Raw genomic sequence first — 26,018 nt, forward strand, 5'->3', positions numbered from 1 at the left:
AAGGAATGCAAGAAAACAAACAGCAAGGCTTGTTTTTTAAATTTTATTTTCAAAATAAATGTTACATCCATTCTAGTACTACAGTGGAAGTATTTCATGTTTCTCTTTGATTTACTTTTACCTCGATTAATTTGAAGCTTGGAGATAGGATACAAAAATAAAAATAATTTGAAACATCTTCATTCTCTCTTTACCCAAACTTCATGTATTTTTCCTCACAGTTCTCATTTTCAGTTTTCCCTTCACTTCTTCCATAGCCTGACCGCCCCCCCACACACACCTCTACCTCACTCCTGTTTTGATTGTCAATAAGTATGAAATGTCCTCCAAGAGTTCATGTGTTAAGGATTTGATCCCAATCTGATGGCACTATTTTGTAAAGTTTTTGGAACTTTAAATGAAGTCTGAGTGAAATTTTAGCTGAGGTCAGAGAATGTGTTCTTAGAGGTGGTTTCTTGTCCCTGGCCCCGCTCTGCTCTCTCATCCTCATTTTTGGTCAGTCTGTCTGTGTGTCTCCTTTGTTTCCTCTTTCATCACTCCCTCAGCACCCTCCTTCTCTCACCTGTATATCTCTATCTCTCTCTCTCTCTCTCTCTCTCTCTCTCTCTCTCTCTCTCTCTCTCTCTCTCTCTCTCTCACACACACACACACACACACACACAGGAGAGAGAGAGAGAGAGAGAGAGAGAGAGAGGGAGAGAGAGAGGGAGAGAAGGAGACAGAGACAGACAGAGACAGACAGAGACAGACAGAGACAGACAGACAGACAGACAGACAGACAGACAGACAGACAGACAGACAGACAGGGACAGAGCCTCTTCCTTTATTGCTGATAAATCTGTTGCCCCACCACACCCTTAAGGTTTGCTGTCCCACCTCACAGCACTCCAAAAGCAACAGTTGCTAACTCTAGACTGAGACCTCTGAACCGAGTAGAAAAGAAATAACACAAAATACGTCATAGAATGATTGAGGAAGTAAATGACTTAAGTCATGGTCTTTTATTCCCTCAAATGTCTAAGACTGCACATTAGAAAAGAGCCACTTGCTCACACCAATGCAGCTGTCACCAACTTTAGTAACTCTAACACTTAATCTACTGTTTATATTTCATTTTCAACAGCTGCCCAATAACATGTTCCTCATCCTCCAATTCAGGATGCTCAATGTTTTTTTTTATAGCAGAAAGCCATCTCCTTAAAACTCCAAGTAATAAAAATGAATAAAGTCCTGAAACATTCATTCATAATTTAAAGAGAAGGGGAAGGAAGGAAAAACAAAAGGGGTAAGCTACAGTACTTGAGCCTTAAGTGTTTTGTAAAATAAGCAGCACATTTCTAGCCATGTGTTAACAGGTATACATTTTTGAGAAAAAGCCTCCCTATATATCCTGTACTGGCCTCAGGCTCCTGGTCCTCTTACCTAAGTGTTCTGATTTGTGACCATCTGCCAGCACGCCTGGCTAGGAATATACTTTAATCTGCAACATTTAGAACTGCCACTGGAACTAACACTTTGTGACTTCAGTAACTTTCTCTAATTACACAGTATTTCCAAAGGAGAAAGTACAACTATCAATAATATGTTACTGAACAAAAAGGTATACGTTCCTAATATTTGTATCGGGGGCTTCTTTTCAATGTGTCATACTTCCTTAAAACAGGCGGGTTTGTGCAAACAAATACATAACTACCAATCCATCTAAGCTGTAACAGTTACAAATGTAGCATTCAGCTATTTTTTAAAATGTTTTAATTAAATGGCCACAAATATGTATTGACAATAAGGCAAACTAAACTATAGATTAAAATGAGTGTTCTCACAGCTTATAAAAATAAAAAAGTAAATTATAGGAGTGACAGAGATGACAAAGCTACAAATAGTCTCCTGTCAAAACCCAGAGGCTATATTATCCTTAATTTTTTAAAGCCAAAAACACAAAGTACTTGTTCAGAACACCAAAGAGTTTTTATTTTTTTACTGAATTTCTATCAGAAATCTTCTAAAAACAATATAGTTATATGACTAGAGTCAATCAACTGGTGCTAATATTTAAAAAAATCTATTTATTCAAAGCCTAAGCATGGCCACTGGCCCAGAATAAACTTCAGTATTTACAAATAAACATAAACCTTATATATCAAATTCATATTCAAAAAGTATTTTTCCTATATACTCCCTTATAGAAAAAACTTAATACTGGAATAAGTTAACTGTCCTTTTAATGAGGTATATATGTGGTCAATTTTTATAGTACTAAAGAAGCCATCTCTCTGTATTGACTTCTGGATTCTCTTAAATATTCAGTATCTGGTCATAGTGGCACATGCCTTTAATCCCTGCATTCAGAAGACAGAGGCAGGCTGGTGTCTCTCTTTGAGTTCAAGGCCAGCTTGGATTTCACTGGGAGTTCCAGGGGTACATGATGATATCCTGTGTTTAAAAAAAAAAAAAAAAAAAGCATGCTTTCCCCCCTCCCTCATATGCAATTCTAACACTTGAAAGGTTAAATGAAGATTTCAATTCTGAGGACAACCTGAATTACATAATGAGACTCTACCTTAAAAATACATATTGGACATTGAACTGCCTGAGGATCCAGCTGTACCTCTCTTGGGCATATACCCAAAAGATGCCCCAACATATAAAAAAGACACGTGCTCCACTATGTTCATTGCAGCCTTATTTATAATAGCCAGAAGCTGGAAAGAACCCAGATGCCCTTCAACAGAGGAATGGATACAGAAAATGTGGTACATCTACACAATGGAATATTACTCAGCTATCAAAAACAACGACTTTATGAAATTCGTAGGCAAATGGTTGGAACTGGAAAACATCATCCTGAGTGAGCTAACCCAATCACAGAAAGACATACATGGTATGCACTCATTGATAAGTGGCTATTAGCCCAAATGCTTGAATTACCCTAGATGCCTAGAACAAATGAAACTCAAGACGGATGATCAAAATGTGAATGCTTCACTCCTTCTTTAAAAGGGGAACAAGAATACCCTTGGCAGGGAAGAGAGAGGCAAAGATTAAAACAGAGACTGAAGGAACACCCATTCAGAGCCTGCCCCACATGTGGCCCATACATATACAGCCACCCAATTGGACAAGATGGATGAAGCAAAGAAGTGCAGACCAACAGGAGCCGGATGTAGATCGCTCCTGAGAGGCACAGCCAGAATACAGCAAATACAGAGGCGAATGCCAGCAGCAAACCACTGAACTGAGAATAGGACCCCCGTTGAAGGAATCAGAGAAAGAACTGGAAGAGCTTGAAGGGGCTCGAGAGACCCCATATGTACAACAATGCCAAGCAACCAGAGCTTCCAGGGACTAAGCCACTACCTAAAGACTATACATGGACTGACCCTGGACTCTGACCTCATAGGTAGCAATGAATATCCTAGTAAGAGCACCAGTGGAAGGAGAAGCCCTGGGTCCTGCTAAGACTGAACCCCCAGTGAACTAGACTGGTGGGGGAAGGGCGGCAATGGGGGGAGGGTTGGGAGGGGAACACCCATAAGGAAGGGGAAGGGGGAGGGGGATGTTTGCCCGGAAACCGGGAAAGGGAATAACACTTGAAATGTATATAAGAAATACTCAAGTTAATAAAAAAAAAATACATATTGTATAAATAAGTAACTATTCCAGCTGAATCTATGTGTCTTTCAAAGAAACAGTAATTTCAAAACCACCAGAAGTGCTTAAACTATTGAAGTTCATCTCCATATAATTTACCTTTTGCCTGCCTTTAATTGATTGGCTACATACTGAAGAAGACCAGCAAGATCGATTGGGTATTTACGGAATACTGCACCACAGAAACTTGCCAGACCTACATGAAATAAAAAACAAAAATAGTTCATGAAACAAAAAAAAAATATAATTTCAACAAATTCAATTTCTAAAGCAAAATGAGGTATGGAAAATTTTTTACATCATTTATTTCTTTTTATTGCATGTTTATACATGTTTGTCTACATGTACATATGTGTGCCATGTTCATACCGAGTGCCTAAGGAAAGTAGAAGAGAATGTTAGATCCCCTGACAGGTGGTGTGGGTGCTGGGAAACCTGGTCTTCTTGAAAAGCAGCAAGTGCTCTTAACACCGAGACATCCAGCCCTGTACATTTTAACTGTATAACTGAATGAAGTTTTACCATAGTAATAGCTAATAATTATTAGGCATACATAAGTAAGCACATTATATTGATTAGTTTTTACAATCATCGTCTTAGGTTAGTAACCTACTGATGAGGTAAACTGAAAATAGATGGGTCACATAACTTGCTCCTGGTCATAATACAAACTAAAGCAGTGATTCAAACTATGCACCCTAACCAATTAGGTCTCAATCATGCAGGATACCAAGTAAATTAAAACAACTAAATGTCCACGCCTAAAAAGTTTTGAGTCAGAAATTATTATTTACATCTAGGAACATGCTACAGTTGTAGATAGCAAAAGAAACAGGTAATTCTGCTAGAAGTAGAATGCTCTTTTGCAATATGTATGGGTGTCTTGCCTGCAGGTATATGTGCCATGTGTATGCCTAGGGCCCACAAAGATCAGAAAAAAGTGTCAGATTCCCCAGAACTGGGGTTTAAAGGGGTTGTGAGTGACCACATCAGTTCTGAGTCTAGAAGCAGAGTCCTCTAGAAGACCAGTCAATGCTTTTACACATTGAGTCACCTTGCTGACCTTAGAAGCTCACTTTTAACCAATAGTCCTTAATCTATAATATTTAACAGTTATTTACTAAGTACCTAAATAATTAGACCAAACTTAAGTCCTGACTTAAGGGGCTTGGAGTACAGTGGGAAATTTAGATTCATATACACTAGTCAAGGAAAGAATGTAATCTCTAAATAATAGTAAGTTAGAAAGGAAGGGAATATCAGCTTCCAAATGCTTCCCCAAATTCTCCTATCTATGTACTAACCCAGTCCAATCTCATTAAGCTTCACAGATCAGATGACACTCAACATGTCCAGGGTGGTATGGCCAGAGACAACTTCCTCAAATTCTATCATAGTAAAAAAATAGACTCTTGAGTAAAGAAAATTAGTAAATTAATAAATATCCATATAGACCAAGGTCTCGGACTCTTTACAGAACAATCTTAGTGGCTAGATATTGATCATCAAGCACTCTTGAGAAATAAGCACTTCAAATCCTGAAAGCAAAGGCAGGCAAATAAAGCACAGCACTCACCACCTCCTTAGCCTCACTGATACATACATACCATACCATACTACCATACATAAAAGTACTTACTTTGAAGCCAGCTTGAGATGGTTGTGTCATCATGTTTCATTCTCTCCTTTTCTGGATTAGCTAAAGCTTCAATGATACAATCTTTTACACATTAAGAAAAAAATTATCACAACATTAGTAACAAAGAGCCTTAAACCCCCACATCTTCAGAGAGGAATGAAAATAGCCACCATACTCATTATATATCAACCCTCATTCCCATCTCCTAACAAGTACCATTCCACCTCTATCAACATGCTTGATAAAATGAGTGTCTCTCCCTTTATACCACACAAGGTGCTAACATATGGACATGCATACACATGCACAAATACACAATTTCCTTTTCAATACTTTGGTCTGACAACAGATCAGCCAATTGGACCAACTTTAGATCATTACTAAAGAAAGTCAGAGAAAAATCATTCAAGCATGTAAATAGAGGGACATGTGAAATCTCTGTTTTGCTCTACATGAAAGGATACAGGCCAAGACATCATAATTCAATGAAGTGAGGTATTTCAATGAATCTACTACAGGTGTTATTAAGTTATCATATTTCTGGATTTGTGACAAGATCTGGAAGATCAAGAAAGAGTAAGTTGCATTAACTAAATAAAAAAGTCTATGCTAAGTAAGGTTCATACTTTTCCACACTTAGGAATAGTACACAGTGGTTTTAGCCAGGCAGTGGTGGCACGGGTCTTCAGTTCCAGCACTTGGGGAGCAGGGACAGGAGGATCTCTGTGAGTTTGAGATCAGCCTGATCTACAGAGTGAGTTCCAGAACAGCCAGTGCTACACAGAGAAACTCTGCCTTGAAAACAAAACAAAGTGCCTCTACTCTACTGTTTTCCATTTATATAAAACAGTTTTCATTACCATTGCTATAAAAATATAGAGTATTTTTCTTTTTCTTTTTTTCTTTTTTTCGGAGCTGGGGACCGAACCCAGGGCCTTGCGCTCAAGCGCTCTACCACTGAGCTAAATCCCCAACCCCTAGAGTATTTTTCTAATGCTACATTTTCCACATAGGAAACAATTCCAAGAAGTCTAAACTTGGATTCTGTAATAGTAATAGCTAGTCCTGCTTTAAATCTTACTTACAGTCTTTCTAAAATGGAGTCTGCCCCACCCCCGTACATATTTTTTGTCTTGGTTTTTGTTTGTTTTTTCAAGTAAAGAGAAAACATGGAGTTTGGTAAATAGGAAGGTAGAAATGATATGGGAAGACTTGTGGGAGGGGAAAATATGCTCAAACTATACTATATAAAAATTTCAATAATGATAATCTTAAAAAGAAGGTAACATTACTATAAGTGACTCAAAGCGAAATATTATTGAGAACCTAACAGTAGTTCTGTAGTACATTACTAGAAAACAGATCAATGTGCTAAATATTGTATATGAAAAGTTCCACTTGTACTGATATAAAGGTAACCAAAAGGAAAAATGTCTTAATATAATATTAACTTCAAAACGTACATAATCAAACAAAATTGTTGGATTACTATGGCTCAGCTTGCCAATTTGTCTTCCCGAAGGCTTCACATTTTCCTTGGTTAGACGCCTATAAAGGGAGAGAAATGTTAAGGCTCATTACTTGTAAGCATTACTCAGGATGCTAATAAGCTCAGCTGTAGCATGTGGAAAACTCAAACACAACAAATTGATCCATGCAAACAACTGCATTTCAACCACTCTGTAGCAAAAGGTAGACTCTCTAAGCGAATTTCAGAGTTTAAATGCTAGTTATCTACTAAGGGTGAAACTTACTTTATACATAAAAACTTTTTAAAAAGAACCATACGTATTTTAGATTTACAAAGTTTCATTTATCAGTTCAGAAATTAGTTCTCTCATTTTCTTATTCAAGATACACAATTTTTTTTCCTCAACATTAAGTTGTCTAGTTTGCATTAAGATTTATTTATTTATTGATCGATACAGGGTCTCATATAGTTCAATGTGGCCACAAACTTGAACTTCTTATCCTTTTGCTTTTCCAAAGTACTAGGCTTACAGACACATCTTATTGTGTTAAATGTATACAGCATAAAAATTTCCATGATGACCATTTTTCTATTCTTCAGATTATAATACAATTAAAACATTTCCCCCCAAATTTCCTCTAATTCCTCCCACAGATCCCTTGTCCTCTTTGACAGCCATGGTGTCTTTCTTCATTAACTATTGTTACATGTATATATGTATATACATATACTCTTTTAAAAATGCAGTCTAATGGGCATTAAATATATTAACATTGTTGTGCAACAATTACACCGGCTACCTCCAGATTTCTTTCATCATACACAACTAAAACTAGGGGCTAGAGAGATGTCTCAATAGTCAAGAACACTCTTCCAGAGGTCTAGAGTTCAATTCCTAGCAACCACATAGTAGCTTACAACCTTCTGTAATGGGAACTAATGCCCTCTTCTAGTATACAGATATACATGTTGACAAAACACACCCATATAAATATGAATCATTAAAAATATTTTTGAAACCCCAAAATTCAATACACTAAATAACAGCTTCTCATTCTCCTCCCTTGTCTTTATAATTATTATCTGACTTTCTGTCTCTTTGCTTTTAACTATTCTAGGTATACCCACACAGTATTTGCCTGCGACTGTCACCCTCTGATTACTGTTTGGAATATGTTCTTCCATCTATTTATTTATTTATTTATTTTTTTGGTTCTTTTTTTCGGAGCTGGGGACCGAACCCAGGGCCTTGCGCTTCCTAGGTAAGCGCTCTACCACTGAGCTAAATCCCCAGCCCCCCATCTATTTATTTATTTTTTTATTTTTTTTATTTTTTTTATTAACTTGAGTATTTCTTATATACATTTCGAGTGTTATTCCCTTTCCCGGTTTCCGGGCAAACATCCCCCTCCCCCTCCCCTTCCTTATGGGTGTTCCCCTCCCAACCCTCCCCCCATTGCCGCCCTCCCCCCAACAGTCTAGTTCACTGGGGGTTCAGTCTTAGCAGAACCCAGAAGATACACAATTTTTAAAAATCAATAAATTATATTCCTTTTAGTTTTTGTCCTTCTGTGATCAGCATTTTCTCTAAGATTCTAAAAATCTATATCAGTGAAATCCTAAAACTTAACATAATTATTACCCAAAATGTGAAGGTTTTTTGGGATGGTTACATAACAAAAACTGAAACTCTATAAACAGCAACAAGTGAACAAATGAAAGAAGCTTTCTAAGATGAATGTACATCCAGCACCACTAAACATCCAAAAGTACATAATAAACTACAAGTTCAACTTGTAACTCAAGGAATCTAACCATTTTTAAAATAATAATATAATTATATTATGAAGCTTCTTGTTATAAAAGCAATCCAATAATTAAAATGATGTAATCATCAGCTGCTTCCCCTTCTTGTTTCCTATAGCTCAGTTCCTCCTGTTCCCTGCCAATGGAGAAAAGAGACCGTTGGTTTTAAATCTGAAACCATATTCACCTCGCCCTTTGACTTAGCACCACCCTTCCCTATTTCGAACGTGCTGCAGGTGATTCTCCTACTCGCCTCACTCACATAAACTGTATACTTTTTATTCTATTCCATTTCTCTTCACTACCCTGAAGAGAAAATAAGCAAAATTAAACAAATATTTTCTTGACGGTGTCCTACCTTCAAGCTACCAGAATACCAGGTATATAAAATACAATCAATGATCATTTGAAGAATGAGGATTTAAAAAGTTGTAACATTATACAAATAATATACTAATATATTCCATTGTCAATGTAAAAAGTTGTAGCAAACTCATAGTTTAGTGCGACAGCTATTTACAGCTAAAATGTAACAAAAATACAAGTATATTAAAAATTCTACACTTGGGGTTGGGGATTTAGCTCAGTGGTAGAGCGCTTGCCTAGCAAGCGCAAGGCCCTGGGTTCGGTCCCCAGCTCCAAAAAAAAAAAAGAAAAAAGAAAAAAAAATTCTACACTTATTATCCTATACTAAATAATAATTTGTATTTATATATGCATTCATTCATATTAATGCTTACTATGACAAAGCACTAAGCATTAGGAATTTAAAAATGAAGAACAGTTCTTGCTCTCAAGCCTGGCCTAACTAAAGATACAGATTTAAAACCAAGTTTTTTGAATTTCCCTGTTTTTTTGTTTGTTGATTTTTTCTGACACAGTCTCATCTCAGTACGTAGTAAAGACAGGGATCAAAGTCATTATCCTCCTGCCTCAGATTTCCAAATACAAGAAATACAGAAGTATGCTATTATTCCTGACAACCTAGATGTCCCTCAACAGAGAAATGGATACAGAAAATGTGGTACATCTACACAATGGAGTACTACTTAGCTATCAAAAAACAATGACTTCATGAAATTCATAGGCAAATGAATGGAACTAGAAAATATCACCCTGAGTGAAGTAACCCAACCACAAAAAAACACACATGGTTGTGGTTACTCATTGATAAGTGGATATCAGCCCAAAAGCTCAAATTACTCAAGATACAATCTACAGACCACTTGAAGTTCAAGAAGAAGGATGACCAAAGTACAGAAGCCTCAGTCCTTAAAAGGGGGAAAAATATTCACAGGAGGAAATACAGCGACAAAGTTTGGAGCAGAGACTAAAGGAAAAGTCATCAAGAGAATTCCCCACCTGAGGATGCATCCCATATACAGCCACCAAACCCAGACAATGTAGCCAAGAAGTGCATGCTGACAGGAGCCTGATATAGCTGTCTACTGAGAGGTTCTGCCAGAGCCTCACAAATACAGAGGTGGATGCTCACAGCCAACCACTGCTCTAAGAATGGGGTCCCCAATAGAGGAGTTACAGAAAGGACTGAAGGAGCTGAGGGGGTTTGCAACTCCATAAGAAGAACAATAACCAACCAGAGCTCCAAGGGACTAAACCACTACCCAAAGAGTACACATGGACAGACCCATGGCTCCAGCTGCATATGTAGCAGAGGATGGCCTTGTTGGGCACCAATGGGTGGAGAAGCCCTTGGTCCTTTCAAGGCTGGATGCCCCACTGTAGGGGAATGTCGGGGTGGGGAGGTGGGGAAGGGTGAGTGGGTGGAGGAATACCCTCATAGAAGCAGGGAGATGGGATAGGGGATTTATGGGTGGGAGAAATCCGGAAAGGGGATAACATTGAGAAAATATCCAATTGAAAAAAAGAAATAAACATTGCTTTTAAAAAACAATTTAAAAAGGTAACAAATTTGAGAACAGCACTTACATGCAATTAATAAAAGTATAGATAATATATCCACATTGCCATGAATGAATGTATACATTTTATATATCCATATGTATATGTACATATACATATGGATATATAAACATATATACATATACATATGGATATATAAACACACACACACACATATATATATGGATGAATAAATAAGAATCTAAATACTGATTACTTTTCTCCTCTGGGCGAGAATTGAGTACATGAAGAACAGGATGTACACCTTTAAAAACTCTGTATATGTTATATTATATAGGCATTGTGGAATAAATCTATCAAAATTGCTTTTTCATCTCACAAACTTATTTTTATTGTGATATGAATCTTTAAAAGGCATTCTTTAGGAAATTTTGCAATAGACATTATTATTGTTGACTGTGGTCGCCACAAAGTATAATATGTAACTATAATTTCTTATATCTAAGTGAAATCTTGTATTCTTTCATCAACATTTCTCTTTTCCTTCAAGTCCCTCTTTTCCCCAATATTGCTCTTACTAGGTGCCCCTTTTCACTTTAAAAAAGAAGGAAATTCTGTCATTCACAACATGGACAAAACTGGAGAATACCATGGTACCTGAACTAAGCTTGGTATAGAACGATAAATGCTATATAATATTTATATGTAGAATCAGTATATTCATTCATCTGCTGAATTTTATATATTTACAAAAAGGAACACTATCATAGTAATGTGCACAAGTAGAATGCTGGCTTAATTTGCCTAAGTTGTACTGGTGACCCAAATCAATTGTGTTTGTCAGCAAGTGCTGTGGGGACTTCAGAGAGCTGACACATTTGCTAAGATGAATCACCAGATGGAGAGGGAAAGGCAAGCTAACAAAAAACACACACAAGGGAAGTAAGGCTAAGTAGACCATGGTACACTTAGGGAAACAAGTATGTTCGTACAGATTTAAGTATAATCATCAGGAATGAGGTAGGATATATGGTAGGAAAGATCAAGGAGTATCTCTCAAATCACCATGCCACAAAACTTGACATACAACCCACCAAGTATTGTTAAATCACCCAAAAATTTTGAAGTAAGAGAATAATTCAAGGTACTATCCTACCCGAGATGAAGGAATCAAAGTTATAGAATCAAGAAAATTAGTATTTTTAAAAAGCAGTTAACTCAGTGCCTAGCACAAATAGTGTATGTGACCCGATCTCATATGTGTGTGTGTGTGTGTTTGTGTGTGTGTGTGTGTGTGTGTGTGTGTGTGTGTGTGTGTGTGTGTGTATGACAAAACCTGATTTAATTTTGATAAGATAGAAACTATCTACAGATTTCTGAAGCTAAAACTCAGGTTCATCAAATTGAATAGCTTCACCAGCAATAATTTCTTCCCCCACTAATTAGATATTTCATTCTGTCTATCATCACACCTCATTATAAACCGAACTGTCACCATGTTCATGTCTGTTTTCCCAGTAGCCAATGTCCAAAGACAAGATACTGGGCAAACACAGTATCACTGCAAACTATTATACTTAGGGAAACCAAAGAAAACATAACTTTAATTAGAATAACTGTAAATAAATTTATAAAATTTTGGACAACTGACAAAATCCTTGTTGAAAACAAATAAAAGAGTTTTTAGTATCTAAAGTAATACTCACATAAAGTGTACAATTTTCATAAGCTTCAGATAACTTAAATAAAGTAGAATCAATATCATTTTATGAAGAGTTTGATTCCCAGGACACACATGGAGTAAGGAGAGAACCCATTGCCACTATTCTGACCTCCATATGCATACCATGGTATGCATACTCCCACACCTACCCCCATACACATACATAAACCTAAAAAACATTTAAAAAACATTAACTTGTAATTAAAATGAGCTAACATAAAAACTAACTCATTCTAGCTGTAATAAATAATCAGCTATACCTTTAAGAAAACTGACACTCTAAACAAAATAGCTGAAACCAAGTAAATTATATCCAGACATATTTGAGGTAAATACAAAAAAAAAAATCAAAACTTACTTCATGATATACTTGGCTCGGTCTATTGTTTGAGCTTTAACTTTTACTAAAAGTGGGTGCCCATTATAAGTTTCATTCTTCCACTGGCCATATAGACGATATCTTTAAGAAAATGAGGTAAAAATTTAGCAAATATTAAATGCTTAGAAGTTCCTATGCTAAAATGAATAGGAGTTAATAACTGAATAAGTATTTACCTATGCTGATAGGGAAATGTCTTGAACATTCCCCACAGTTCCTCAGACATGCAAGCATTGCAGTCCATCAAAGAGAGAGATGGAAGTAATACCTGGTCAGTAATGCTAAGTAAACAGCTAAGGATAACTTCCTAAAAAAGGAAAAGGAATTATTTCATTAGAAGGTTTATTTCAATATACCCTCAAAATAGGGGTCTTAAAGGAATTAGCATTTTTAATTAAAAATCAATATCTCTCTCTCTCTCTCTCTCTCTCACACACACACACACACACACACACACACACACACACACACTCCCCACCCTATCATTGTCTTTTTTCCATCCAAGATAGTAAATGAGGTTAAAAAGCAGCAGAGAAGGTAACCTTTTCTTTATACAGAATGGAATCTTCAAAAAGAGGATATTAATCTTCAAAGAAAATTTTCTATGAGTTGCCAAATGCTGTTCTGAGCAGGTAAAGTATAAAATAACTATTTCTAAGGATAGCTAAATCTTGTTCACAGTAAAATATTCAGCATGCTATATCCTGACCCATTATTTAATTTTTTCAGTCTCTTACCGTTTTCTCTTTATCTTCTTGTTTGCTTCCATCAGACTGAAACTAAAATTGAAAACAATCATGTTAGAAAGTTGACCACTGCCTTAGTTTTTATTCTTAAAATTACATTTGTTTGCCTTTTATATACATATATATTTGAAATATAACTTATCACTAATAAATATTGCAAATTTTCATGTATATTTTTAATCTCTAATTTTAAAAATCCATGAACTTTAAGTACAAATCGGGGAGGGGTGTTATTCCTGTCTGTATGTTGGGGGGGGTGAAGGGGAAGGGTGGATGGGGAGAGAGAGGGAGGGAGAGGGAGAGAGAGTGAGTGTGTCTCATGTAGCCCTGGCTGGTTTCCAACTCCCTAGTCCAGGTTGACCTTGAATTTTTGATCCTCCTGCCTTCACCTCCCAATGATTGGATTACAGGCATGTGCCACCACATTCAGTTTATATAGTACTAGGAATCAAGCCCAGGGCTTGATTCACTAGGCAAGCATTCTGCCAGGTGATCTATATTCCTAACCCTAAGTTATCAGTTTTAAATGTCAATTCTTTTCTCTTTATAAACCAAAGCTTCCTAAAACTCATAATAAGCATTAATTACTAAACTTAATGAAATTGTAACCATCACAGTCATTTAAATTCTAATGTATTTACATTTTCAATCCAGGTCCTTCTCAACCTTCCTAATGCTGCAACACTTTAATACAATTCCTCATGTTGTAGTGATCCCCACCCATAAATTTTTTTGTTGCTATTCCCTAACTATAATTTTGCCACTAAGTAGTATCTCAGTCCCTAAGACCATTGGAAATAGGTCATGACCCACAGGTAGAGAACTGATGTTTTGCAGAATCAATAAAATCAAATACTAATGGAACCAAATATCAAAATTAAGGAAATGAATTTTAGTTGCATTATAATTCACCACTACCAAAGCACTCAACAAAAAGTAAGTCCAAAATATTCGGGACACTGCTGACAGAAGAAAAAAAAATCACATCCTGAGTCTGTATTGTCCCCATACAGACTGAACCTTGAAGCGACTTGTTTGACAACACTGTCTAGTCACTTAACAATACTCTGAAAGCTAAGCAGAGTGGTTCATTCCTTTAATCTCAGCACTTAGAAGGCAGACCTCTGAGAGTCTGGTATCAGCGCACAGTGAGTTCCAAGGCAGGAGCCTGGTTTCAAACAAACAAACAAACAAACAAACAAACATTGCTAGTGGTGCCTACCAGTGTATATGTGTACAAAGATAAAAAACCAAAAGTACAAATAAAGAACTGATACCTAAGGACAATCTAGACATGAGGAAAAAGCCTAGTTCAAAACTCAAGCATGGGAAGGAGAAAGCTAGGATGCAAGCACGAACATTTGAAGGGTGTCTGTATGCTTCTGAGTAGGTTATTACAGGCATCTAAGTGCTTTACTTTACTTAACAATAATTCAAGATGCTTAACAACATATTTTCTTTTTCTAATTGTCAGGTTCAAAAAAATATGGTTCTCTTTCACAGATACAGCTGAGTCAACATGTATTTTGTCAGCAAACAAGGAATTCAATTATAGAAGAGTGGCCAGGGAGGAAAAAATGAAACAGCTATTGTTTGTTGACGCTTCATTTTTTTTATTGCTGTTAGAGAGCTGGTAACTCAGGTAACATATAAGGTACAACAGGGGGCAGAAGTGAGGATAGGTCATAATCAGAAAAACTAGGCTTTATTGTTTGCCATTTAAGGGCAGCTAGGCTACCCTGTTCCTACTACACGGTGATTTAAATAAGCCTAATTTTCACAGTAACGTAGCTGATTTGCTTCCCTGAGTTACTCTAGTGAGTTGCGAATGTCCACATGTTGAATTTTTTTATATTACATAAGAAAATATATTTAAATATTGAAAACAAAACAAAGCTACCTAGAAGAACATTAAACCTTTCCATCAAAACTGATTATAGCAAAGATTAAACAGAAATAATCAGGAGGGACATGCAAATCAAAAGCAAACTTTTAAAGATAAACACATTCTACCCCATTTATATTTTCTTTTTTTTAGTTTACTTCATTCTTAGATCAGAGGTAACATAGAATAGTCAATGCCACAGTGAACACCACATTGGAACAGGAGAGAGACAAGGAAGTGGATACAATGTGCCATTATTTACAAAGTACCATGCACTGAGCCTTTGAACAGAAAGAGGACACAAATCCCATCTTTGAGGTGACAACTCTTAAGCTACAAGATGTCTGAAGTACTTTGAGCATTTGAATTTTAAATGTAGACAAAACAAAGCACTCAGCTCTGTTTAGGAAGATTTATGTTTATCATCAAAATGAAAGAAGAGATTCCAACATCACTCTATAAAGTCAGTGCAGATGATGGCACTATAGAACAATATTCAGTACCAAAAAATAATGATAGGGAATTCACCAAGACAGGTTTCAGAGAGTTGAGAAATGAAGAAGACAAAACTAAACAAATAGCTTCTTATGACTAATGACCTAACTCAGTGCTTTTAACCCACGACTATTTCAAATGCTGCTTAAAACTATACCGTAACTCTGATTTTAAAAAAAAAAAAAAAAAACACTTAAGATTTATGACCTGAATGGCTATAAAACATTATGGCACTATTTTTACTTACGTATTTTTTATACTAAATATGAATTATTAAGTACTTTGTAGGTGTGGTATATTAGATTTAAAACTACTTCAAATATGCATCAAAACTACTCTATAAAAAATGTTTTTGCTAGAGAGGATCCAAACAGGTCCCATTTAAAATCAATTCGAACCGACCTAGAGAGGTGGTATAGCAGTAAAAATCACTGACTGCTCTTCTAGAGGACCCAGGTCTGATACCCAGAACCCATGAGGCAGCTAGCTATAGCTCCTGTTACTCTCTGTATATAGCTAGCTATAGCTCCAGTTACTCTCCGTAATTTCAATTCCATTGAATCCAACTCCCCCTTCTGGCCTTTGCAGACATTGCACACTTACGCTACAAAGACCAAGGTGGAGCCAAAACACTCACACACATAAATCCAGATTTTTAAAAAATAATCAAGTAAACAAAACAATTAAAACTTCTGAAGGAAGTAGCACATGTCTAGAATCCAGAATCTAGAGGAATGAGGATGTTGAGTTTAAAGCAAGCCCTGGCTATTTATTAAGATAAAATAAAAATAATATGGAATTCAAAAACCTACCTCAATCTTCTCCTTCTCTCTCTGACTCTCTTCTCTCCCTGACCCCTTTCTCCCTCTCTCTCCTTCCCCTCCTCCCCTCCTCTCCAAGAGTTCCTGGAGGGCTTCTCGTCTCCTCTCCCCTTCCCTCCCCCACTCTGTCCTCCTCTGCCCCTTCTCTTTCTCTATTCCTTTCTCAACTCCCCTTCCCATGCCCCTAAATAAACTACATTCTATACTTTAAAAAAATCTAACTCATAGAAAAAGAACTACAGGAATGGATGGGAGACTACACATGAAAAGTCTTTCCTATGTTTCCAGTGCTAGATATGGCTATATTTAAATAGTTCCCTTTATAAAACAAAAAATAGTATGTGCATATAACTTTTGAAGACATTACTGCTTAAACATTAAATCTATTTAAAGATGCACTCTTATGTTTTGGTTTGGATTTCCCCAGAAGCAAACTATACTCAAGTGTAGGCACTCAACCCTAAGAAACACCAATTGAAAATTGGCTGTTTGGATAAAAAAGGTTCTGAGTCTCTAGAAATGTCTAGAAGACAATCAATCAATTCTTATCTTTCATTGGTTGAAATCTGAGCAAAGGGCCGTGAGATTGTTAGTGGTGAAAGAACCTGTGAACAAAGTTAATGACCTGAGATTGACTCCCCACAACCCACAGAGTGGAAGAAAAGAACAGACCCTAGCACGATATTCTGTAATCGACAGGTATACTCTGTGGGATGTATATGTAGACACACACGCACAGGCATATGCGCAGCATAAGTATATTTTTTATATTTTTCCTCCATCTTTATTAAATTGGGTATTTTTTTGTTTTTACGTTTCAATTGTTATTACCTTTCCCGGTTCCCAGGTCAACATCCCCCAACGCTCCCTCCACCCGTTCTCTATGGGCATTCCTCTCCCCCACTCACCCCCCATTACCGCCCTACCCCCAACAATCCCATTTGCTGGGGTTCCAGCCTTGGCAGGACCAAGGGCTTCTCCTTCCACTGGTGCTCTTACTAGGCTATTCGTTGCTACCTATGAGGTCATAGTCCAGGGTCAGTCCATGTATAGTCTTTAGGTAGTGGCTTAGTCCCTGGAAGCTCTGGTTGGTTGGCATTGTTGTTCATATGGGGTCTCGAGCCCCTTCAAGCTCTTCCAGTTCTTTCTCTGATTCCTTCAACGGGGGTCCCGTTCTCAGTTCAGTGGTTTGCTCCTGTCATTCGCCTATGTATTTGCTGTATTCTGGCTATGTCTCTCAGGAGAGAGCTACATCCGGTTCCTATCCGCCTGCACTTCTTTGCTTCATCCATCTTATCTAGTTTGGTGGCTGTATATGTATGGGCCACATGTGGGGCAGGCTCTGAATGGGTGTTCCTTCTGCCTCTGTTCTAAACTTTGCCTCCCTATACCCTGCCAAGGGTATTCTTGTTCCCCTTTTAAAGAAGGAGTGAAGCATTCGCATTTTGGTCATCCTTCTTTAGTTTCATGTGTTCTGTGCATCTAGGGTAATTCAAGCATTTGGGCTAATAGCCACCTATCAATGAGTGCATACCATCTGTGTTTTTCTGTGATTGGGTTACCTCACTCAGGATGATATTTTCCAGTTCCCTTCATTTGCCTATGAATTTCATAAAGTCATTGTTTTTCATAGCTGAGTAGTATTCCATTGTATAGATGTACCACATTTTCTGTATCCATTCCTCTGTTGAAGGACATTTGGGTTCTTTCCAGCTTCTGGCTATTATAAATAAGGCTGCTATGAACATAGTGGAGCATGTGTCTTTGTTATATGTTGGGGCATCTTTTGGGTATATGCCCAGGAGTGGGATAGCTGGTTCCTCAGGTAGTTCAATGTCCAATTTTCTGAGGAAACTCCAGACTGATTTCCAGAATGGTTGTACCAGTCTGCAATCCCACCAACAATGGAGGAGTGTTCTTCTTTCTCCACATCCTCGCCAGCATCTGCTGTCGCCTGAGGTTTTGATTTTAGCCATTCTCACTGGTGTGAGGTGGAATCTCAGGGTTGTTTTGATTTGCATTTCCCTTATGACTAAATATATTGAACATTTCTTTAGGTGTTTCTCAGCCATATGGCATTCCTTAGCTGTGAATTCTTTGTTTAGCTCTGAACCCCATTTTTTTAAAAGATTTATTTATTTTTATTTACATTAAGTACACTGTAGCTATCTTCAGACACACAAGAAGAGGGCATCAGATTCCATTACAGATGGTTGTGAGCCACCATGTGATTGCTGGGATTTGAACTCAGGACCTCTGGAAGAGCAGTCAGTGCTCTTAACCACTGAGCCATCTCTCCAGCCCCTGAACCCCTTTTTTTTTTTGTTCTTTTTTTTCAGACCTGGGGACCAAACCCAGGGCCTTGCGCTTCCTAGGTAAGCGCTCTACCACTGAGCTAAATCCCCAGCCCCCTGAACCCCATTTTTAATAGGGTTATTTGTCTCCCTGCAGTCTAACTTCACCTTCAGCAAAGTGGTTGGGTATAAAATTAACTCAAATAAATCAGTAGCCTTCCTCTACACAGAAGAGAAACAAGCCGAGAAAGAAATTAGGGAAACGATACCCTTCATAATAGACCCAAACAATATAAAGTACCTCGGTGTGACTTTAACCAAGCCAGTAAAAGATCTGTACAATAAGAACTTCAAGACTCTGAAGAAAGAAATTGAAGAAGACCTCAGAAGATGGAAAGATCTCCCATGCTCATGGATTGGCAGGATTAATATAGTAAAAATGGCCATTTTACCAAAAGCGATCTACAGATTCAATGCAATCCCCATCAAAATACCAATCCAATTCTTCAAAGAGTTAGACAGAACAATTTGCAAATTCATCTGGAATAACAAAAAACCCAGGATAGCTAAAGCTATCCTCAACAATAAAAGGACTTCAGGGGGAATCACTATCCCTGAACTCAAGCAGTATTACAGAGCAATAGTGATAAAAACTGCATGGTATTGGTACAGAGACAGACAGATAGACCAATGGAACAGAATTGAAGACCCAGAAATGAACCCACACACCTATGGTCACTTGATTTTTGAGAAAGGAGCCAAAGCCATCCAACGGAAAAAAGATAGCATTTTCAGCAAATGGTGCTGGTTCAACTGGAGGTCAGCATGTAGTAGAATGCAGATCGATCCATGCTTATCACCCTGTACAAAGCTTAAGTCCAAGTGGATCAAGGACCTCCACATCAAACCAGATATACTCAAACTAATAGAAGAAAAACTAGGGCAGCATCTCAAACACATGGGCACTGGAGAAAAGTTCCTGAACAAAACACCAATGGCTTATGCTCTAAGATCAAGAATCGACAAATGGGATCTCATAAAACTGCAAAGCTTCTGTAAGGCAAAGGACACTGTGGTTAGGACAAAACGGCAACCAACAGATTGGGAAAAGATCTTTACCAATCCTACAACTGATAGAGGGCTCATATCCAAAATATATAAATATATTTTTTAAAAAGCTGAGGAAATGGAGTATGGTATTAGTTCCCTGGCAATTCCCACCTTGCATGCATGTATAGCACATGATCCCAGGAATAAGCAGTGAGAAATCAGACATCATGCTAACTACTTGATGGAACAAAATAGTATATGACAGCATTTGCTATGTCCTGAACTTTAAAAAAAATAGGTCAGCAGTATCACAAATATTTTCAAATGTTATTTCAGTTCTTTACATTTGGGATTTTTCTTTTTTGAAATTAACTTCAAGGATTGTTGTTCCAAAACAACTTGAGGGCTGGCACAATGGCTCAGTGTTCAGAGGTTCAATTTCCAACATCTACACAGTGACTCACAATTCACTCTAACTCCAGTTCCAGGGAATCAGATGTCATCTCTGGCTTCTCGGGTACCTGAACACATGTGGTGTACACACACACAAAAAGAGACCCACACATATCTAAAAATTTAATTATTGGAAGTTGGAGTAAGGTTTGAAAAACTTATCTACCAAAAAAAAAAAAACACCTTATCTACCTTCTTCTTATATGGAAATATACTTTTAGGAAGGATATAATTGACCATGTACCTGACATCACATCTTAGTAAAACAAGTCCCCTAAAAAAAAGTCACACACCATCTATATAGAGTTGCCATTTGCCTATTGGTACTTAGTATCTGAACCTAGGACGCATACTAATGTTAAAACTGATACATAAGCTTCCTGTCCGGCCTGCCATCAGAGAACAGAAGCCATAGTCCCCTCCTACCTAACCTCCTCACTGTCCCCTGCACAAGCCCATTGCCTAGGGCTTCAACAAGGGCCACAGCATACTGAAGTACATCAGCAAATCAAGGCACAGCCAACACTGCTGGCATCTCACCAAGCATACCAAGTTCATGGGGGACATAATCCACACATGAATCCACAGATTGACACCTTACAAGTGGCTCAAGGTGTTCAAGGACAAGTACTTCCTCAAGTTCATCAAGAAAAGAGTGAGATAGGGGTTGGGGATTTAGCTCAGTGGTAGAGCACTTGCCTAGCAAGCGCAAGGCCCTGGGTTCGGTCCCCAGCTCCGAAAAAAAAAGATCCAAAAAAAAGAAAGCTGCGATTTGATGCCACTGCCCTAGAGTGAGCTGCACCAAGAGAAAGGAGGAAGAGCTGAGCAACTTGCTGTCAGCTATGAAGAAGGCTGTAGCCAAGAAGGACTGATGCCCCCTACCCAATTCCCCTCAATAACCTTTATGCTCCACAAAAATGTTACATAAAGTCTGATTTGTAATCCATTCCCTAAATAGCTAAACACTGTCACATGAAAAAAATGAGTTAAGCTTAAAACCAATTAAAATAAATGACAATGCAAAGATAAACATCTCAGTAGTTCTCCCTGATCAGGCTCATTGAAAAGCAGGACTGTTTTATATTAAATTTGGTCTCGGTCATGTGTAGTGACCATTTGTGAGGCAAGAGATTCACATCTCCATGAGTTCAAGGCCAGTCTGGTCTATAAGCTCCAGGATAGCCAGCGATATACAGTGAAATGCTGCCTGACAGAGAGGGGTCGGAGGGAGGGAGAGGGAGGGAGGGAGGGAGGGAGGGAGGGAGGGAGGGAGGGGAGAGAGAGAGAGAGAGAGAGAGAGAGAGAGAGAGGGGAGAGGAGAGGAGAGGAGAGGAGAGGAGAGGAGAGGAGAGGAGAGGAGAGGAGAGGAGAGGAGAGGAGAGGAGAGGAGAGGAGAGAGAGCGCACAAGCAAACAAACAAAAAATTTGGGAGAAATGAGTCAGTGTTTAAGAGTACTGGCTACTCTTACAGAGGACTTGGGTTCAAATACACATGGTACCTCACAAACATCTTTAATTCTGGTAGTGAGAAATCCAATGCCTTCTTCTGGCTTGTGTGAGAACTCAATGCAGATAATGCATAGACATGTATGCAAGCAAAACATCCAAAAGTATAAAATAAAAATAAAATTTCAAAATTATAAAAACAGAAAACAGAACTTGGTCTCTAACTCTGTGTATAAAATTATTACAACAGAAAAAATACTCTGGGGGTACGACAAATGCTTTCAATAACAAGCATCTATTTGAAAATAAATATCTACTAGGAAATAACTATAATGAAAAGTTTAGTTGTTTTTAAAATATTATTGGGCTGATGAAATGGCTTATTAGGTAGAGATGCTTATCGTCAAAGCTGGTTTTAGTGAATGGAACCAGTGGAAGGAGAGAACGAATTCCCACACGTTTTCCTTTGACCTCCACACAGTGCTGTGGCATACATGCATATACACACAGAAACACAAAGTAAATGTCATAAAAAGTTTGCTTCTCAGAAAGGAAGTAAAGGACAAGGGGCAGGGGAACAACAGGAAGAAGGGCATCTACCTACCTCAAGATCCAGCTATACCACCCTTGGGCACATACCCAAAAGGAATCGATAGATAGATAGATAGATAGATAGATAGATAGATAGATAGATAGATAGATAGATAGATAGATAGATTACATACATACATACATACATACATACATACATACATACATACATACATACATACATAGATTTATCAGAAGTTGAGAACTAAGCATCTCAGGCTAGAGATGTTATATCAGATGAGCATTCTACGCCACAAAATTTTTAAATAGTCTAAGTGTTTACAAATGAGGTAGTGGCATTGCTGGAACCATTCAATTTCTTGATTTAGGTGGTAGACACATGGGTGTTTAGTTTTAAAAAGGTCACTGAACTGTATATTCACAATTTATATATTTTTCTTTCATATAATTAATTTCAATAAAAAATTTAGTTAAAAAGGCAAATGAGCTAGGGACATAGCTCCACAGCAGAGCACATACTTAAACCATATAAAGCCCCAAACTCAATCCTTATCCACCCAAAGAAAAAAATACAGTAATAGGCCCTGAGCAGTTAGAGGTTGAAAAGCCTCCAAACAATTAATAGTAATGACTCAAAACTACATGAAAGAAGACAGGTAAGGAGGAGCAGGGTGCAAGTTATAATGGAAATCAACCAAAGGTTTTCCTAAGGGAGATACTTGAATCATATGCCTAGATCTGGAGTTTTAAAACATGTACACATAATCACCAATGGGACACTTTGGGCGTTCCACAAATTGTTAAAGGAAAAACAATTTTCCTTAACTCATGTTTGTTTGTTTGTTTGTTTGTTTGTTTGTTTGTTTGCTTCTAGAAATACTCATGAAAACAAATATATTCACATTTTATTTCAAATTTTAATTTTCTACTAGGAAGAAAACTTACTGACCTCCTTCATAAATGACTTGCCTATGCGCACGACTTTTGCAAATAAAATGGGATCATGTGAGAGGTGAGGACCAAGGTAGCAGAACATATTGAATACATCCCTCCTCAAATCTTCAAAGCTCTCTACTTGCTTCGGTGCTCTCTTATTTTGCAAAGCACTAACGGGTGAGCCTTTAGCACCTTTAGGAACACCAACTCTATTTAAAAAAAAAAGCAAGATTTAGAAATCTGTGCACTATATATATATACAGTCTCCAATATAAAACAATAATTTTCTTGTTCATATTTGCTTTAACTATTCTAGTCATCACTCACTTTATTACAGTAAATAAGTCTCAGCTGGCAAAACATAAAAATAAATTCAGTAAGCATGTTAAAACAAATCTCAGAAAGACAATGGTTCAAAATAGGAACTTAAATAAAGGAAGAGTTCTTGGTGTAGCTCTCAAGTAACATTTAACATGAGTTTAAGTTAAGCTTGGCCAGCAGAGACTGTGGTTCTAGGAATGGAGAGTAAGGCATGGACATCAGATATGTGACAAGGTGAAATCAAACATGTCTCAATCTGGGATCTACTGCTTACCTATACTGAGTATGAGGAAGTAGTGATAGGTAAGCTAACTGTCCAATTCAAGTTGTCATAAGACAGTATGCCCAGAGTTTTCCCATACACAGCAGGAGTCCTAATTTAAGTCTCAGGGCTCAATCTCTGAGAAGTCTGCACTGTCTACAACCCAGGTCGCAATGAAAGCAGCAGCTACACAGAAGACAAGGTTGTGGCTTTTGAAACAGGCTCTAATCTATGAGGCGGAAGCCAGAGCTGCTGCCAATACAGCTCCTAAGCTCCCTACAAATAGGCTGATGTCTACAGGACTAGTTGACACATTCAAGACAATAAAAAAAATTATACTAGTAATTTCCCAAAAGAAAGCCTGTCACAATGTCTTCATGTCTGTCTTCAGTCAGAACCATTAACACCAAAATAGAGAAATGTTTCCCTAAGACTAATTACAAAAAGGGAAACTTTCTGCTTCCCAAGAAGAAAAGGTAAAATAGGAAAAAAGTTATTTTCACTCTCAATAATGCACACAGGCTCGGGAAACATAACCTGGAGTTTTCATATTCCATTGCAGCACACATTCTAGGACACTGGGAAATCAGGAGAGAAGTCATGCACACATGGCTGACATACACTGTGAATAGTTCTTATGTTTTGAGGAAATATTGAAACAGATGCTAGATTTAAAGAGAAAAGATAGTACTACACAGATCTTTTTAGTAATCTGAAATTATCTGTATCTTAATGCTTAGTACAGAGTAACCAACCTTCGGTAGAGAGGCTCGACAGTTATGTGAATGAGCTTGCAAATAGCAAGAGCTATTAGCTTATGTGAAGCTGCATAGTACGGAGGCATCTGATCCATGATGTTCTGTGCATGCTGCCAATCACCAATCTTTAACAAAGCTTCCAACAAACCAAGTTTTTGGTTGTCAGGTGGCTAAAAATGAATAAACATAACAATGATATTTGGAATACAGATATTTCTCTTTAAAACTTGAGCTAAATATAATGTACATCAAACAGTTGCAATTCCTGGGAAACATCACAGTAACTGAATTTTCAATGAATTGAAAAAATATGATCTTTTGGACATTTTTTCTTGTTTTGCTGTTGTTGTTGCTTTATTTTCCCATTTAGAACACATACGCATTACAATTTATAAATTTGAAATTAAGTTGGACTTAATGCAATAGCATGTAAGAGATATTACCATCTTTGAGAATCCCTTTAGGACTTAAAGTGTATCATATACACAGAAAAATAAAATCAATATTTTGTGATTTTTTTTCTTTTATTTTGAAATTTAGAAGAAAAAAAGAGCAGTTTTCTTTGTGAAGGTACCATTCATATTAAAGTCAAAATGAGTATTACCCAAATCAAATTTTACATAATCAAAATTTAGAAAATATACTCCAGGGCTGGAGAGATGGCTCAGCAGTTAAAAGCACTGACTGCTCTTCCACAGGTCCTGAGTTCAATTCCCAGCAACCACATGGTGGCTCACAACCATCTGTAATGGGATCTGGCACCCTCTCTGTTGTGTCTGAAGACAGCCACAGTGTATATAATAAAGAAAATATACTCCATAAGGTGATTAAGCATGAGAAATGAAATAATGATTGTAAACAGTGTAAGTTTTCCTGGCCTAAGTGATGTACCTTTTCTACTTTCTCGTCATCTTTATCCTTTTCTTTGTCTCGTTCATCAAGTTTTTCAGAAGACAGTACAACCATTGTGAGTTTTCTTACAATTTGCTTAGCTTCCACAATTTCTCGTTTGTATTCATCCATAATACAATTATCAGCTGGGAGGAGCTAAAAATAAATCATTAAATTTTCACAAGTTATTACAAGCAGATTGCACATATAAAAAGCAGACTATTGTTCAATTAGTACAGCTATAAAGAAGAAGCCTAGCTTATTCACAGCTATGAATTCTTTCCAAGTAAGTTTGACCTATTATCTAATAATTTTAAAAGATCAGTACCTGAGTTTTACATACATGTTAAAGTTACATAGCAACAAATATTTTGTATCTTTGGTATTTTAAAAGTTCTAAATTCACACTACGGCGTTTGTTTCCCACTGAATTTATAAATATACCTAAAATCTATACCTATTCCATTGAGAATACCAGGAGCAGGGCTGCTCTGCAGTACAGCAGAGTTTTCCCAGCAGACTGGGCCTGGTGTTTGACTACAATACAAAATAAAA

General features: G+C 37.3%; 1 protein-coding gene across 2 annotated transcripts in view; it reads right to left on the reverse strand.

The window, feature by feature from the left end:
* Positions 1–26,018, reverse strand: part of Thoc2 (THO complex subunit 2) — a 114,591-nt gene that overhangs the window by 44,652 nt on the left and 43,921 nt on the right. For both annotated transcript variants that reach the window (XM_006257504.5, NM_001191756.2), the window contains exons 10-19: positions 25,464–25,619; positions 24,570–24,742; positions 23,245–23,440; positions 13,291–13,332; positions 12,730–12,860; positions 12,533–12,634; positions 6,754–6,838; positions 5,755–5,848; positions 5,291–5,371; positions 3,751–3,847 (exon numbers count right to left, since the gene is read on the reverse strand). In XM_006257504.5, the coding sequence (XP_006257566.1) occupies positions 3,751–3,847; positions 5,291–5,371; positions 5,755–5,848; positions 6,754–6,838; positions 12,533–12,634; positions 12,730–12,860; positions 13,291–13,332; positions 23,245–23,440; positions 24,570–24,742; positions 25,464–25,619 (1,157 nt within the window). The remainder of the gene's footprint in view (positions 1–3,750; positions 3,848–5,290; positions 5,372–5,754; positions 5,849–6,753; positions 6,839–12,532; positions 12,635–12,729; positions 12,861–13,290; positions 13,333–23,244; positions 23,441–24,569; positions 24,743–25,463; positions 25,620–26,018) is intronic.

The sequence above is a fragment of the Rattus norvegicus genome, chromosome X (assembly GCF_036323735.1).
Source record: "Rattus norvegicus strain BN/NHsdMcwi chromosome X, GRCr8, whole genome shotgun sequence".
Taxonomy (NCBI): Eukaryota; Metazoa; Chordata; class Mammalia; order Rodentia; family Muridae; genus Rattus; species Rattus norvegicus.